This window comes from Phyllobates terribilis, unplaced genomic scaffold (assembly GCF_046119375.1).
Source record: "Phyllobates terribilis strain yellow unplaced genomic scaffold, ASM4611937v1 Scaffold_3__8_contigs__length_932513732, whole genome shotgun sequence".
NCBI lineage: Eukaryota > Metazoa > Chordata > Amphibia > Anura > Dendrobatidae > Phyllobates > Phyllobates terribilis.
In genome coordinates this window covers 670,564,336-670,581,874 of record NW_027362763.1, presented here as the reverse complement: position 1 = coordinate 670,581,874, position 17,539 = coordinate 670,564,336, and the positions used below count along the sequence as shown (strand labels likewise).

Below are 17,539 nucleotides of genomic sequence, written 5' to 3'. Positions count from 1 at the left end.
TCACGGTATTGCCTCACAATCGGGCAGCCGCTGACCGGCGGTGGAGTTGGGTGATGGGGAAATGCTATGACTTTACACATTTACGATATGTCTGAGGGATTGTCCACAGCAGAGATCCCCTTTAACAAGCAGATTTGCAATCAGGAGTATGAAAAATTCGGGTTTTGCAACAAATGAGAAGAAGTTTTAACAATGTGACAGAAGAGGGCGACTTTTGTAGCAAGAATTAAAGGGTTTGTCTAGTTTAGGTCATCAATATCAGATCATTGGGGTCTGACGCCTGGTTGTCCCGTGGCTGCCGGAGGGGCGCCCTGCAGCTCAGCCACCTGTCACTTTAATGGAAGCCGAGCTGCAGTACCAAGAACGGCCACTACAAGGTGCAGGGAGCTGATCGGATATTGATGACCTTTCCTAATGGTCGTAGTCCTGGACAACCCCTTTAAAGCAGACGATAAACATTAAAGGGGCGGTAGCATTGGGGTCTTACTTTGCTCTCTTTGCCATCTCGTTGCCATCCCAGCGGGGGCTGTACGGATAGTTCTTCTGGGCCTGTGAATACAGCTGCCCGCTGTTGGTGAAGTGGTAGACGGACTGAAACGTCAGCATGGGCTGATCCCGGGGGAAGTACAGCGGGAGGTCGACTGCAAAGACACAGAGGGAAGATGTGAGGACGACCAACGCATCTCCAGCAGTGGCAAAAAGCAAGAAAAACGAGAGCCGGCCCTTACTGCACAGTGCCCCCTACTGGACAAGGTCACAACCTTCCCTTTATATCCCAAAGGCGCCTAATTCATGGAGGTGTTAGATGGTGCTGGGAGAGGGGGGAGAGAGCTGCACCTTCCAGTGTCCGGACACAGAACTACGAACAAACACAAACCTGATCCTCAGCATCCAGTCATTCTGCTCCAATCACACCCAAAGCTGCATGAGAAATTACCCCCCTGAAAAGCAATGACATGACCTGACAGACGCAATCCTATAAGATTAGCTATAAACACCATACAGGTACGGCCCCAACACACACTGCGGTGAAGTCCTGCACCCTGAGCGCCTCCAGGACTCTGTGCAGCTTTGGATGTGACTGGAGGAGACTAAATATTCTCCCAATCCCATAGAGGGTATTTTTGCATCACGTTGTTACCCGCGGCCCCCGCAGTTATCGGAGCGCACAAGGTGACCCTCAGCGGCAGGGACACGGCGTCCTCCTCTCAACCTTCACGGACGCTTTTCTACTGCCTGAGAACCGTGCGGATTATTAATGACTGATAATTACTGCCATCTTGTGAAGCAGAACGTCTCATACCAGGGACAAGATGTCACCGTGATGCTCCTCCATGATACCCGGGCGCCGGCTGTGGCCCTGCTGACATTAGCCGCAGCTGATGACAACTTAAAGGGGAATTACACCTTCACTTTATCTTATAAATGAGCCCCAACGACTCAACCGATTCCACCTGCTGGTCTTAATTCCTCTTTCAGCAGGAAATGTCAAGTGACCGCTGCAGCCAATCAGTGGTCATAGACTGGCTGCAGCTGTCAAGTTTTGTCAGAGCTGGAAGTAGGGCCAGTAGGAGATTGAATAGAGCGGCAGTGAAACATGTCTACGGCGCTGGTGCAAAACCAGAGCTCTGTACCCGGCTATTTCCATCAGTGTCACAGACTTCATTCGCTGCACTCTTGACCACTGCTCCAGTTATTCTCACTGAGCCACAGTGCAGGAACAGAAGCCCAGCGATGGCGGGGTCCCACCCAGCCACCACGTATCACCCATCCTATACTTATGCCTGAATACTTCAGCCATGAACGGCAGAAAACTAACGAGCGATGGGGCGAACGTTTATTAACCCCTTCACATGCAGCGGCAGGAAGTCAAAAGTTTCCAATATGGCTGAACGACAGCAATTCCGCAAAAATAAGGGTGAGACAAACTCCTCCGTAGTGACGGACTGATCTCCAGACGTCAGGGACATTATTAAAGTGAAGCGGTCATTATCAGAAGCCACAATGTCCGATGAAAATGACACGGTAAATGAAGACACAGAAAAGGAGGAGGAGGGGGATGCAGCTGCAGTCTCTCTATACCTGTGACAGTGGAGGGGGATGCAGCTGCAGTCTCTCTATACCTGTGACAGTGGAGGGGGATGCAGCTGCAGTCTCTCTATACCTGTGACAGTGGAGGGGGATGCAGCTGCAGTCTCTCTATACCTGTGACAGTGGAGGGGATGCAGCTGCAGTCTCTCTATACCTGTGACAGTGGAGGGGGATGCAGCTGCAGTCTCTCTATACCTGTGACAGTGGAGGGGGATGCAGCTGCAGTCTCTCTATACCTGTGACAGTGGAGGGGGATGCAGCTGCAGTCTCTCTATACCTGTGACAGTGGAGGGGATGCAGCTGCAGTCTCTCTATACCTGTGACAGTGGAGGGGGATGCAGCTGCAGTCTCTCTCTGCCTGTGACAGTGGAGGGGGATGCAGCTGCAGTCTCTCTATACCTGTGACAGTGGAGGGGATGCAGCTGCAGTCTCTCTCTGCCTGTGACAGTGGAGGGGGATACAGCTGCAGTCTCTCTATACCTGTGACAGTGGAGGGGGATGCAGCTGCAGTCTCTCTCTGCCTGTGACAGTGGAGGGGGATGCAGCTGCAGTCTCTCTATACCTGTGACAGTGGAGGGGATGCAGCTGCAGTCTCTCTATACCTGTGACAGTGGAGGGGGGTTCAGCTGCAGTCTCTCTGCCTGTGACAGTGGAGGGGGATGCAGCTGCAGTCTCTCTATACCTGTGACAGTGGAGGGGGATGCAGCTGCAGTCTCTCTATACCTGTGACAGTGGAGGGGGATGCAGCTGCAGTCTCTCTATACCTGTGACAGTGGAGGGGGATGCAGCTGCAGTCTCTCTATACCTGTGACAGTGGAGGGGATGTAGCTGCAGTCTCTCTGCCTGTGACAGTGGAGGGGGATGCAGCTGCAGTCTCTCTATACCTGTGACAGTGGAGGGGGTGCAGCTGCAGTCTCTATACCTGTGACAGTGGAGGGGGATGCAGCTGCAGTCTCTATACCTGTGACAGTGGAGGGGATGCAGCTGCAGTCTCTATACCTGTGACAGTGGAGGGGATGCAGCTGCAGTCTCTCTATACCTGTGACAGTGGAGGGGGATGCAGCTGCAGTCTCTATACCTGTGACAGTGGAGGGGATGCAGCTGCAGTCTATCTATACCTGTGACAGTGGAGGAGGATGCAGCTGCAGTCTCTATACCTGTGACAGTGGAGGGGATGCAGCTGCAGTCTATCTATACCTGTGACAGTGGAGGGGGATGCAGCTGCAGTCTCTATACCTGTGACAGTGGAGGGGGATGCAGCTGCAGTCTCTATACCTGTGACAGTGGAGGGGATGCAGCTGCAGTCTATCTATACCTGTGACAGTGGAGGGGGATGCAGCTGCAGTCTCTATACCTGTGACAGTGGAGGGGATGCAGCTGCAGTCTCTCTATACCTGTGACAGTGGAGGGGATGCAGCTGCAGTCTCTATACCTGTGACAGTGGAGGGGGATGCAGCTGCAGTCTCTCTATACCTGTGACAGTGGAGGGGGATGCAGCTGCAGTCTCTCTATACCTGTGACAGTGGAGAGGATGCAGCAGCAGTCTCTCTCTACCTGTGACAGTGGAGGGGGATGCAGCTGCAGTCTCTCTATACCTGTGACAGTGGAGGAGGATGCAGCTGCAGTCTCTATACCTGTGACAGTGGAGGGGGATGCAGCTGCAGTCTCTCTATACCTGTGACAGTGGAGGGGATGCAGCTGCAGTCTCTCTATACCTGTGACAGTGGAGGGGATGCAGCAGCAGTCTCTCTATACCTGTGACAGTGGAGGGGATGCAGCTGCAGTCTCTCTATACCTGTGACAGTGGAGGGGATGCAGCAGCAGTCTCTCTCTACCTGTGAAAGTGGAGGGGGATGCAGCTGCAGTCTCTCTATACCTGTGACAGTGGAGGGGGATGCAGCTGCAGTCTCTCTATACCTGTGACAGTGGAGGGGGGTGCAGCTGCAGTCTCTCTATACCTGTGACAGTGGAGGAGGATGCAGCTGCAGTCTCTATACCTGTGACAGTGGAGGAGGATGCAGCTGCAGTCTCTCTATACCTGTGACAGTGGAGGGGATGCAGCTGCAGTCTCTATACCTGTGACAGTGGAGGGGATGCAGCTGCAGTCTCTATACCTGTGACAGTGGAGGGGGATGCAGCTGCAGTCTCTATACCTGTGACAGTGGAGGGGATGCAGCTGCAGTCTCTATACCTGTGACAGTGGAGGGGGATGTAGCTGCAGTCTCTATACCTGTGACAGTGGAGGGGATGCAGCTGCAGTCTCTATACCTGTGACAGTGGAGGGGGATGCAGCTGCAGTCTCTATACCTGTGACAGTGGAGGGGGTGCAGCTGCAGTCTCTCTATACCTGTGACAGTGGAGGGGATGCAGCTGCAGTCTCTATACCTGTGACAGTGGAGGGGGATGCAGCTGCAGTCTCTCTATACCTGTGACAGTGGAGGGGATGCAGCTGCAGTCTCTCTATACCTGTGACAGTGGAGAGGATGCAGCAGCAGTCTCTCTCTACCTGTGACAGTGGAGGGGGATGCAGCTGCAGTCTCTCTATACCTGTGTAAGTGGAGGAGGATGCAGCTGCAGTCTCTATACCTGTGACAGTGGAGGGGGATGCAGCTGCAGTCTCTCTATACCTGTGACAGTGGAGGGGATGCAGCTGCAGTCTCTCTATACCTGTGACAGTGGAGGGGATGCAGCAGCAGTCTCTCTATACCTGTGACAGTGGAGGGGATGCAGCTGCAGTCTCTCTATACCTGTGACAGTGGAGGGGATGCAGCAGCAGTCTCTCTCTACCTGTGACAGTGGAGGGGGATGCAGCTGCAGTCTCTCTATACCTGTGACAGTGGAGGGGGATGCAGCTGCAGTCTCTCTCTACCTGTGACAGTGGAGGGGGATGCAGCTGCAGTCTCTCTATACCTGTGACAGTGGAGGAGGATGCAGCTGCAGTCTCTATACCTGTGACAGTGGAGGAGGATGCAGCTGCAGTCTCTCTATACCTGTGACAGTGGAGGGGATGCAGCTGCAGTCTCTATACCTGTGACAGTGGAGGGGGATGCAGCTGCTGTCTCTCTCTGCCTGTGACAGTGGAGGGGATGCAGCTGCAGTCTCTCTATACCTGTGACAGTGGAGGGGGATGCAGCTGCAGTCTCTCTATACCTGTGACAGTGGAGGGGGATGCAGCTGCAGTCTCTCTCTGCCTGTGACAGTGGAGGGGATGCAGCTGCAGTCTCTCTATACCTGTGACAGTGGAGGGGATGCAGCTGCAGTCTATATACCTGTGACAGTGGAGGGGGATGCAGCTGCAGTCTCTCTATACCTGTGACAGAGGAGGGGGATGCAGCTGCAGTCTCTATACCTGTGACAGTGGAGGGGGATGTAGCTGCAGTCTCTCTCTGCCTGTGACAGTGGAGGGGGATGCAGCTGCAGTCTCTCTATACCTGTGACAGTGGAGGGGGATGCAGCTGCAGTCTCTATACCTGTGACAGTGGAGGGGATGCAGCTGCAGTCTCTCTCTGCCTGTGACAGTGGAGGGGGATGCAGCTGTAGTCTCTCTATACCTGTGACAGTGGAGGGGGATGCAGCTGCAGTCTCTATACCTGTGACAGTGGAGGGGGATGCAGCTGCAGTCTCTCTATACCTGTGACAGTGGAGGGGGATGCAGCTGCAGTCTCTCTATACCTGTGACAGTGGAGGGGGATGCAGCTGCAGTCTCTCTATACCTGTGACAGTGGAGGGGGATGCAGCTGCAGTCTCTCTATACCTGTGACAGTGGAGGGGGATGCAGCTGCAGTCTCTCTATACCTGTGACAGTGGAGGGGGATGCAGCTGCAGTCTCTCTATACCTGTGACAGTGGAGGGGGATGCAGCTGTAGTCTCTCTATACCTGTGACAGTGGAGGGGGATGCAGCTGCAGTCTCTATACCTGTGACAGTGGAGGGGGATGCAGCTGCAGTCTCTCTATACCTGTGACAGTGGAGGGGGATGCAGCTGCAGTCTCTCTATACCTGTGACAGTGGAGGGGGATGCAGCTGCAGTCTCTCTATACCTGTGACAGTGGAGGGGGATGCAGCTGCAGTCTCTCTATACCTGTGACAGTGGAGGGGGATGCAGCTGCAGTCTCTCTATACCTGTGACAGTGGAGGGGGATGCAGCTGCAGTCTCTCTATACCTGTGACAGTGGAGGGGGATGCAGCTGTAGTCTCTCTATACCTGTGACAGTGGAGGGGGATGCAGCTGCAGTCTCTCTATACCTGTGACAGTGGAGGGGGATGCAGCTGCAGTCTCTCTATACCTGTGACAGTGGAGGGGGATGCAGCTGCAGTCTCTCTATACCTGTGACAGTGGAGGGGGATGCAGCTGCAGTCTCTATACCTGTGACAGAGGAGGGGGATGTAGCTGCAGTCTCTCTGCCTGTGACAGTGGAGGGGGATGCAGCTGCAGTCTCTATACCTGTGACAGTGGAGGGGATGCAGCTGCAGTCTCTCTCTGCCTGTGACAGTGGAGGGGGATGCAGCTGCAGTCTCTCTCTGCCTGTGACAGTGGAGGGGGATGCAGCTGCAGTCTCTCTATACCTGTGACAGTGGAGGGGGATGCAGCTGCAGTCTCTCTATACCTGTGACAGTGGAGGGGGATGCAGCTGCAGTCTCTCTATACCTGTGACAGAGGAGGGGGGTGCAGCTGCAGTCTCTCTATACCTGTGACAGTGGAGGGGGATGCAGCTGCAGTCTCTCTATACCTGTGACAGTGGAGGGGATGCAGCTGCAGTCTCTCTATACCTGTGACAGTGGAGGGGGATGCAGCTGCAGTCTCTCTCTGCCTGTGACAGTGGAGGGGGATGCAGCTGCAGTCTCTCTATACCTGTGACAGTGGAGGGGATGCAGCTGCAGTCTCTCTCTGCCTGTGACAGTGGAGGGGGATGCAGCTGCAGTCTCTCTATACCTGTGACAGTGGAGGGGGATGCAGCTGCAGTCTCTCTCTGCCTGTGACAGTGGAGGGGGATGCAGCTGCAGTCTCTCTATACCTGTGACAGTGGAGGGGATGCAGCTGCAGTCTCTCTATACCTGTGACAGTGGAGGGGGGTTCAGCTGCAGTCTCTCTGCCTGTGACAGTGGAGGGGGATGCAGCTGCAGTCTCTCTATACCTGTGACAGTGGAGGGGGATGCAGCTGCAGTCTCTCTATACCTGTGACAGTGGAGGGGGATGCAGCTGCAGTCTCTCTATACCTGTGACAGTGGAGGGGGATGCAGCTGCAGTCTCTCTATACCTGTGACAGTGGAGGGGATGTAGCTGCAGCCTCTCTGCCTGTGACAGTGGAGGGGGATGCAGCTGCAGTCTCTCTATACCTGTGACAGTGGAGGGGGTGCAGCTGCAGTCTCTATACCTGTGACAGTGGAGGGGGATGCAGCTGCAGTCTCTATACCTGTGACAGTGGAGGGGATGCAGCTGCAGTCTCTATACCTGTGACAGTGGAGGGGATGCAGCTGCAGTCTCTCTATACCTGTGACAGTGGAGGGGGATGCAGCTGCAGTCTCTATACCTGTGACAGTGGAGGGGATGCAGCTGCAGTCTATCTATACCTGTGACAGTGGAGGAGGATGCAGCTGCAGTCTCTATACCTGTGACAGTGGAGGGGATGCAGCTGCAGTCTATCTATACCTATGACAGTGGAGGGGGATGCAGCTGCAGTCTCTATACCTGTGACAGTGGAGGGGGATGCAGCTGCAGTCTCTATACCTGTGACAGTGGAGGGGATGCAGCTGCAGTCTATCTATACCTGTGACAGTGGAGGGGGATGCAGCTGCAGTCTCTATACCTGTGACAGTGGAGGGGATGCAGCTGCAGTCTCTCTATACCTGTGACAGTGGAGGGGATGCAGCTGCAGTCTCTATACCTGTGACAGTGGAGGGGGATGCAGCTGCAGTCTCTCTATACCTGTGACAGTGGAGGGGGATGCAGCTGCAGTCTCTCTATACCTGTGACAGTGGAGAGGATGCAGCAGCAGTCTCTATCTACCTGTGACAGTGGAGGGGGATGCAGCTGCAGTCTCTCTATACCTGTGACAGTGGAGGAGGATGCAGCTGCAGTCTCTATACCTGTGACAGTGGAGGGGGATGCAGCTGCAGTCTCTCTATACCTGTGACAGTGGAGGGGATGCAGCTGCAGTCTCTCTATACCTGTGACAGTGGAGGGGATGCAGCAGCAGTCTCTCTATACCTGTGACAGTGGAGGGGATGCAGCTGCAGTCTCTCTATACCTGTGACAGTGGAGGGGATGCAGCAGCAGTCTCTCTCTACCTGTGAAAGTGGAGGGGGATGCAGCTGCAGTCTCTCTATACCTGTGACAGTGGAGGGGGATGCAGCTGCAGTCTCTCTATACCTGTGACAGTGGAGGGGGGTGCAGCTGCAGTCTCTCTATACCTGTGACAGTGGAGGAGGATGCAGCTGCAGTCTCTATACCTGTGACAGTGGAGGAGGATGCAGCTGCAGTCTCTCTATACCTGTGACAGTGGAGGGGATGCAGCTGCAGTCTCTATACCTGTGACAGTGGAGGGGATGCAGCTGCAGTCTCTATACCTGTGACAGTGGAGGGGGATGCAGCTGCAGTCTCTATACCTGTGACAGTGGAGGGGATGCAGCTGCAGTCTCTATACCTGTGACAGTGGAGGGGGATGTAGCTGCAGTCTCTATACCTGTGACAGTGGAGGGGATGCAGCTGCAGTCTCTATACCTGTGACAGTGGAGGGGGATGCAGCTGCAGTCTCTATACCTGTGACAGTGGAGGGGGTGCAGCTGCAGTCTCTCTATACCTGTGACAGTGGAGGGGATGCAGCTGCAGTCTCTATACCTGTGACAGTGGAGGGGGATGCAGCTGCAGTCTCTCTATACCTGTGACAGTGGAGGGGATGCAGCTGCAGTCTCTCTATACCTGTGACAGTGGAGAGGATGCAGCAGCAGTCTCTCTCTACCTGTGACAGTGGAGGGGGATGCAGCTGCAGTCTCTCTATACCTGTGTAAGTGGAGGAGGATGCAGCTGCAGTCTCTATACCTGTGACAGTGGAGGGGGATGCAGCTGCAGTCTCTCTATACCTGTGACAGTGGAGGGGATGCAGCTGCAGTCTCTCTATACCTGTGACAGTGGAGGGGATGCAGCAGCAGTCTCTCTATACCTGTGACAGTGGAGGGGATGCAGCTGCAGTCTCTCTATACCTGTGACAGTGGAGGGGATGCAGCAGCAGTCTCTCTCTACCTGTGACAGTGGAGGGGGATGCAGCTGCAGTCTCTCTATACCTGTGACAGTGGAGGGGGATGCAGCTGCAGTCTCTCTCGACCTGTGACAGTGGAGGGGGATGCAGCTGCAGTCTCTCTATACCTGTGACAGTGGAGGAGGATGCAGCTGCAGTCTCTATACCTGTGACAGTGGAGGAGGATGCAGCTGCAGTCTCTCTATACCTGTGACAGTGGAGGGGATGCAGCTGCAGTCTCTATACCTGTGACAGTGGAGGGGGATGCAGCTGCTGTCTCTCTCTGCCTGTGACAGTGGAGGGGATGCAGCTGCAGTCTCTCTATACCTGTGACAGTGGAGGGGGATGCAGCTGCAGTCTCTCTATACCTGTGACAGTGGAGGGGGATGCAGCTGCAGTCTCTCTCTGCCTGTGACAGTGGAGGGGATGCAGCTGCAGTCTCTCTATACCTGTGACAGTGGAGGGGATGCAGCTGCAGTCTCTATACCTGTGACAGTGGAGGGGGATGCAGCTGCAGTCTCTCTCTGCCTGTGACAGTGGAGGGGATGCAGCTGCAGTCTCTCTATACCTGTGACAGTGGAGGGGATGCAGCTGCAGTCTCTATACCTGTGACAGTGGAGGGGGATGCAGCTGCAGTCTCTCTATACCTGTGACAGAGGAGGGGGATGCAGCTGCAGTCTCTATACCTGTGACAGTGGAGGGGGATGTAGCTGCAGTCTCTCTCTGCCTGTGACAGTGGAGGGGGATGCAGCTGCAGTCTCTCTATACCTGTGACAGTGGAGGGGGATGCAGCTGCAGTCTCTATACCTGTGACAGTGGAGGGGATGCAGCTGCAGTCTCTCTCTGCCTGTGACAGTGGAGGGGGATGCAGCTGTAGTCTCTCTATACCTGTGACAGTGGAGGGGGATGCAGCTGCAGTCTCTATACCTGTGACAGTGGAGGGGGATGCAGCTGCAGTCTCTCTATACCTGTGACAGTGGAGGGGGATGCAGCTGCAGTCTCTCTATACCTGTGACAGTGGAGGGGGATGCAGCTGCAGTCTCTCTATACCTGTGACAGTGGAGGGGGATGCAGCTGCAGTCTCTCTATACCTGTGACAGTGGAGGGGGATGCAGCTGCAGTCTCTCTATAACTGTGACAGTGGAGGGGGATGCAGCTGCAGTCTCTCTATACCTGTGACAGTGGAGGGGGATGCAGCTGTAGTCTCTCTATACCTGTGACAGTGGAGGGGGTGCAGCTGCAGTCTCTATACCTGTGACAGTGGAGGGGGATGCAGCTGCAGTCTCTCTATACCTGTGACAGTGGAGGGGGATGCAGCTGCAGTCTCTCTATACCTGTGACAGTGGAGGGGGATGCAGCTGCAGTCTCTCTATACCTGTGACAGTGGAGGGGGATGCAGCTGCAGTCTCTCTATACCTGTGACAGTGGAGGGGGATGCAGCTGCAGTCTCTCTATACCTGTGACAGTGGAGGGGGATGCAGCTGTAGTCTCTCTATACCTGTGACAGTGGAGGGGGATGCAGCTGCAGTCTCTCTATACCTGTGACAGTGGAGGGGGATGCAGCTGCAGTCTCTCTATACCTGTGACAGTGGAGGGGGATGCAGCTGCAGTCTCTCTATACCTGTGACAGTGGAGGGGGATGCAGCTGCAGTCTCTATACCTGTGACAGAGGAGGGGGATGTAGCTGCAGTCTCTCTGCCTGTGACAGTGGAGGGGGATGCAGCTGCAGTCTCTATACCTGTGACAGTGGAGGGGATGCAGCTGCAGTCTCTCTCTGCCTGTGACAGTGGAGGGGGATGCAGCTGCAGTCTCTCTCTGCCTGTGACAGTGGAGGGGGATGCAGCTGCAGTCTCTCTATACCTGTGACAGTGGAGGGGATGCAGCTGCAGTCTCTCTATACCTGTGACAGTGGAGGGGGATGCAGCTGCAGTCTCTCTATACCTGTGACAGTGGAGGGGGATGCAGCTGCAGTCTCTCTCTGCCTGTGACAGTGGAGGGGATGCAGCTGCAGTCTCTCTATACCTGTGACAGTGGAGGGGATGCAGCTGCAGTCTCTATACCTGTGACAGTGGAGGGGGATGCAGCTGCAGTCTCTCTATACCTGTGACAGAGGAGGGGGATGCAGCTGCAGTCTCTATACCTGTGACAGTGGAGGGGGATGTAGCTGCAGTCTCTCTCTGCCTGTGACAGTGGAGGGGGATGCAGCTGCAGTCTCTCTATACCTGTGACAGTGGAGGGGGATGCAGCTGCAGTCTCTATACCTGTGACAGTGGAGGGGATGCAGCTGCAGTCTCTCTCTGCCTGTGACAGTGGAGGGGGATGCAGCTGTAGTCTCTCTATACCTGTGACAGTGGAGGGGGATGCAGCTGCAGTCTCTATACCTGTGACAGTGGAGGGGGATGCAGCTGCAGTCTCTCTATACCTGTGACAGTGGAGGGGGATGCAGCTGCAGTCTCTCTATACCTGTGACAGTGGAGGGGGATGCAGCTGCAGTCTCTCTATACCTGTGACAGTGGAGGGGGATGCAGCTGCAGTCTCTCTATACCTGTGACAGTGGAGGGGGATGCAGCTGCAGTCTCTCTATACCTGTGACAGTGGAGGGGGATGCAGCTGCAGTCTCTCTATACCTGTGACAGTGGAGGGGGATGCAGCTGTAGTCTCTCTATACCTGTGACAGTGGAGGGGGATGCAGCTGCAGTCTCTATACCTGTGACAGTGGAGGGGGATGCAGCTGCAGTCTCTCTATACCTGTGACAGTGGAGGGGGATGCAGCTGCAGTCTCTCTATACCTGTGACAGTGGAGGGGGATGCAGCTGCAGTCTCTCTATACCTGTGACAGTGGAGGGGGATGCAGCTGCAGTCTCTCTATACCTGTGACAGTGGAGGGGGATGCAGCTGCAGTCTCTCTATACCTGTGACAGTGGAGGGGGATGCAGCTGCAGTCTCTCTATACCTGTGACAGTGGAGGGGGATGCAGCTGTAGTCTCTCTATACCTGTGACAGTGGAGGGGGATGCAGCTGCAGTCTCTCTATACCTGTGACAGTGGAGGGGGATGCAGCTGCAGTCTCTCTATACCTGTGACAGTGGAGGGGGATGCAGCTGCAGTCTCTCTATACCTGTGACAGTGGAGGGGGATGCAGCTGCAGTCTCTATACCTGTGACAGAGGAGGGGGATGTAGCTGCAGTCTCTCTGCCTGTGACAGTGGAGGGGGATGCAGCTGCAGTCTCTATACCTGTGACAGTGGAGGGGATGCAGCTGCAGTCTCTCTCTGCCTGTGACAGTGGAGGGGGATGCAGCTGCAGTCTCTCTCTGCCTGTGACAGTGGAGGGGGATGCAGCTGCAGTCTCTCTATACCTGTGACAGTGGAGGGGGATGCAGCTGCAGTCTCTCTATACCTGTGACAGTGGAGGGGGATGCAGCTGCAGTCTCTCTATACCTGTGACAGAGGAGGGGGATGCAGCTGCAGTCTCTCTATACCTGTGACAGTGGAGGGGATGCAGCTGCAGTCTCTCTATACCTGTGACAGTGGAGGGGGATGCAGCTGCAGTCTCTCTCTGCCTGTGACAGTGGAGGGGGATGCAGCTGCAGTCTCTCTATACCTGTGACAGTGGAGGGGATGCAGCTGCAGTCTCTCTCTGCCTGTGACAGTGGAGGGGGATGCAGCTGCAGTCTCTCTATACCTGTGACAGTGGAGGGGGATGCAGCTGCAGTCTCTCTCTGCCTGTGACAGTGGAGGGGGATGCAGCTGCAGTCTCTCTATACCTGTGACAGTGGAGGGGATGCAGCTGCAGTCTCTCTATACCTGTGACAGTGGAGGGGGGTTCAGCTGCAGTCTCTCTGCCTGTGACAGTGGAGGGGGATGCAGCTGCAGTCTCTCTATACCTGTGACAGTGGAGGGGGATGCAGCTGCAGTCTCTCTATACCTGTGACAGTGGAGGGGGATGCAGCTGCAGTCTCTCTATACCTGTGACAGTGGAGGGGGATGCAGCTGCAGTCTCTCTATACCTGTGACAGTGGAGGGGATGTAGCTGCAGTCTCTCTGCCTGTGACAGTGGAGGGGGATGCAGCTGCAGTCTCTCTATACCTGTGACAGTGGAGGGGGTGCAGCTGCAGTCTCTATACCTGTGACAGTGGAGGGGGATGCAGCTGCAGTCTCTATACCTGTGACAGTGGAGGGGATGCAGCTGCAGTCTATCTATACCTGTGACAGTGGAGGAGGATGCAGCTGCAGTCTCTATACCTGTGACAGTGGAGGGGATGCAGCTGCAGTCTATCTATACCTGTGACAGTGGAGGGGGATGCAGCTGCAGTCTCTATACCTGTGACAGTGGAGGGGGATGCAGCTGCAGTCTCTATACCTGTGACAGTGGAGGGGGATGCAGCTGCAGTCTCTATACCTGTGACAGTGGAGGGGATGCAGCTGCAGTCTCTCTATACCTGTGACAGTGGAGGGGATGCAGCTGCAGTCTCTATACCTGTGACAGTGGAGGGGGATGCAGCTGCAGTCTCTCTATACCTGTGACAGTGGAGGGGGATGCAGCTGCAGTCTCTCTATACCTGTGACAGTGGAGAGGATGCAGCAGCAGTCTCTCTCTACCTGTGACAGTGGAGGGGGATGCAGCTGCAGTCTCTCTATACCTGTGACAGTGGAGGAGGATGCAGCTGCAGTCTCTATACCTGTGACAGTGGAGGGGGATGCAGCTGCAGTCTCTCTATACCTGTGACAGTGGAGGGGATGCAGCTGCAGTCTCTCTATACCTGTGACAGTGGAGGGGATGCAGCAGCAGTCTCTCTATACCTGTGACAGTGGAGGGGATGCAGCTGCAGTCTCTCTATACCTGTGACAGTGGAGGGGATGCAGCAGCAGTCTCTCTCTACCTGTGAAAGTGGAGGGGGATGCAGCTGCAGTCTCTCTATACCTGTGACAGTGGAGGGGGATGCAGCTGCAGTCTCTCTATACCTGTGACAGTGGAGGGGGGTGCAGCTGCAGTCTCTCTATACCTGTGACAGTGGAGGAGGATGCAGCTGCAGTCTCTATACCTGTGACAGTGGAGGAGGATGCAGCTGCAGTCTCTCTATACCTGTGACAGTGGAGGGGATGCAGCTGCAGTCTCTATACCTGTGACAGTGGAGGGGGATGCAGCTGCAGTCTCTATACCTGTGACAGTGGAGGGGGATGCAGCTGCAGTCTCTATACCTGTGACAGTGGAGGGGATGCAGCTGCAGTCTCTATACCTGTGACAGTGGAGGGGGATGTAGCTGCAGTCTCTATACCTGTGACAGTGGAGGGGATGCAGCTGCAGTCTCTATACCTGTGACAGTGGAGGGGGATGCAGCTGCAGTCTCTATACCTGTGACAGTGGAGGGGGTGCAGCTGCAGTCTCTCTATACCTGTGACAGTGGAGGGGATGCAGCTGCAGTCTCTATACCTGTGACAGTGGAGGGGGATGCAGCTGCAGTCTCTCTATACCTGTGACAGTGGAGGGGATGCAGCTGCAGTCTCTCTATACCTGTGACAGTGGAGAGGATGCAGCAGCAGTCTCTCTCTACCTGTGACAGTGGAGGGGGATGCAGCTGCAGTCTCTCTATACCTGTGTAAGTGGAGGAGGATGCAGCTGCAGTCTCTATACCTGTGACAGTGGAGGGGGATGCAGCTGCAGTCTCTCTATACCTGTGACAGTGGAGGGGATGCAGCTGCAGTCTCTCTATACCTGTGACAGTGGAGGGGATGCAGCAGCAGTCTCTCTATACCTGTGACAGTGGAGGGGATGCAGCTGCAGTCTCTCTATACCTGTGACAGTGGAGGGGATGCAGCAGCAGTCTCTCTCTACCTGTGACAGTGGAGGGGGATGCAGCTGCAGTCTCTCTATACCTGTGACAGTGGAGGGGGATGCAGCTGCAGTCTCTCTCTACCTGTGACAGTGGAGGGGGATGCAGCTGCAGTCTCTCTATACCTGTGACAGTGGAGGAGGATGCAGCTGCAGTCTCTATACCTGTGACAGTGGAGGAGGATGCAGCTGCAGTCTCTCTATACCTGTGACAGTGGAGGGGATGCAGCTGCAGTCTCTATACCTGTGACAGTGGAGGGGGATGCAGCTGCTGTCTCTCTCTGCCTGTGACAGTGGAGGGGATGCAGCTGCAGTCTCTCTATACCTGTGACAGTGGAGGGGGATGCAGCTGCAGTCTCTCTATACCTGTGACAGTGGAGGGGGATGCAGCTGCAGTCTCTCTCTGCCTGTGACAGTGGAGGGGATGCAGCTGCAGTCTCTCTATACCTGTGACAGTGGAGGGGATGCAGCTGCAGTCTCTATACCTGTGACAGTGGAGGGGGATGCAGCTGCAGTCTCTCTATACCTGTGACAGAGGAGGGGGATGCAGCTGCAGTCTCTATACCTGTGACAGTGGAGGGGGATGTAGCTGCAGTCTCTCTCTGCCTGTGACAGTGGAGGGGGATGCAGCTGCAGTCTCTCTATACCTGTGACAGTGGAGGGGGATGCAGCTGCAGTCTCTATACCTGTGACAGTGGAGGGGATGCAGCTGCAGTCTCTCTCTGCCTGTGACAGTGGAGGGGGATGCAGCTGTAGTCTCTCTATACCTGTGACAGTGGAGGGGGATGCAGCTGCAGTCTCTATACCTGTGACAGTGGAGGGGGATGCAGCTGCAGTCTCTCTATACCTGTGACAGTGGAGGGGGATGCAGCTGCAGTCTCTCTATACCTGTGACAGTGGAGGGGGATGCAGCTGCAGTCTCTCTATACCTGTGACAGTGGAGGGGGATGCAGCTGCAGTCTCTCTATACCTGTGACAGTGGAGGGGGATGCAGCTGCAGTCTCTCTATACCTGTGACAGTGGAGGGGGATGCAGCTGCAGTCTCTCTATACCTGTGACAGTGGAGGGGGATGCAGCTGTAGTCTCTCTATACCTGTGACAGTGGAGGGGGTGCAGCTGCAGTCTCTATACCTGTGACAGTGGAGGGGGATGCAGCTGCAGTCTCTCTATACCTGTGACAGTGGAGGGGGATGCAGCTGCAGTCTCTCTATACCTGTGACAGTGGAGGGGGATGCAGCTGCAGTCTCTCTATACCTGTGACAGTGGAGGGGGATGCAGCTGCAGTCTCTCTATACCTGTGACAGTGGAGGGGGATGCACCTGCAGTCTCTCTATACCTGTGACAGTGGAGGGGGATGCAGCTGTAGTCTCTCTATACCTGTGACAGTGGAGGGGGATGCAGCTGCAGTCTCTCTATACCTGTGACAGTGGAGGGGGATGCAGCTGCAGTCTCTCTATACCTGTGACAGTGGAGGGGGATGCAGCTGCAGTCTCTCTATACCTGTGACAGTGGAGGGGGATGCAGCTGCAGTCTCTATACCTGTGACAGAGGAGGGGGATGTAGCTGCAGTCTCTCTGCCTGTGACAGTGGAGGGGGATGCAGCTGCAGTCTCTATACCTGTGACAGTGGAGGGGATGCAGCTGCAGTCTCTCTCTGCCTGTGACAGTGGAGGGGGATGCAGCTGCAGTCTCTCTCTGCCTCTGACAGTGGAGGGGGATGCAGCTGCAGTCTCTCTATACCTGTGACAGTGGAGGGGGATGCAGCTGCAGTCTCTCTATACCTGTGACAGTGGAGGGGGATGCAGCTGCAGTCTCTCTATACCTGTGACAGAGGAGGGGGGTGCAGCTGCAGTCTCTCTATACCTGTGACAGTGGAGGGGGGTGCAGCTGCAGTCTCTCTATACCTGTGACAGTGGAGGGGGATGCAGCTGCAGTCTCTCTATACCTGTGACAGTGGAGGGGGATGCAGCTGCAGTCTCTCTATACCTGTGACAGTGGAGGGGGGTGCAGCTGCAGTCTCTCTATACCTGTGACAGTGGAGGGGGATGCAGCTGCAGTCTCTCTATACCTGTGACAGTGGAGGGGATGTAGCTGCAGTCTCTCTATACCTGTGACAGTGGAGGGGGATGCAGCTGCAGTCTCTCTGCCTGTGACAGTGGAGGGGGATGCAGCTGCAGTCTCTCTCTGCCTGTGACAGTGGAGGAGGATGCAGCTGCAGTCTCTCTATACCTGTGACAGTGGAGGGGGATGCAGCTGCAGTCTCTCTCTGCCTGTGACAGTGGAGGGGGGTGCAGCTGCAGTCTCTCTATACCTGTGACAGTGGAGGGGGGTGCAGCTGCAGTCTCTCTATACCTGTGACAGTGGAGGGGGATGCAGCTGCAGTCT

General features: G+C 55.6%; 1 protein-coding gene across 1 annotated transcript in view; it reads right to left on the bottom strand.

The window, feature by feature from the left end:
* BABAM2 (BRISC and BRCA1 A complex member 2) overlaps window positions 1-17,539 on the bottom strand; it is a 234,677-nt gene that overhangs the window by 13,648 nt on the left and 203,490 nt on the right. Inside the window, exon 11 of the mRNA XM_073671771.1 lies at window positions 488-641. Coding sequence (XP_073527872.1) covers window positions 488-641 — 154 coding nt within the window. The remainder of the gene's footprint in view (window positions 1-487; window positions 642-17,539) is intronic.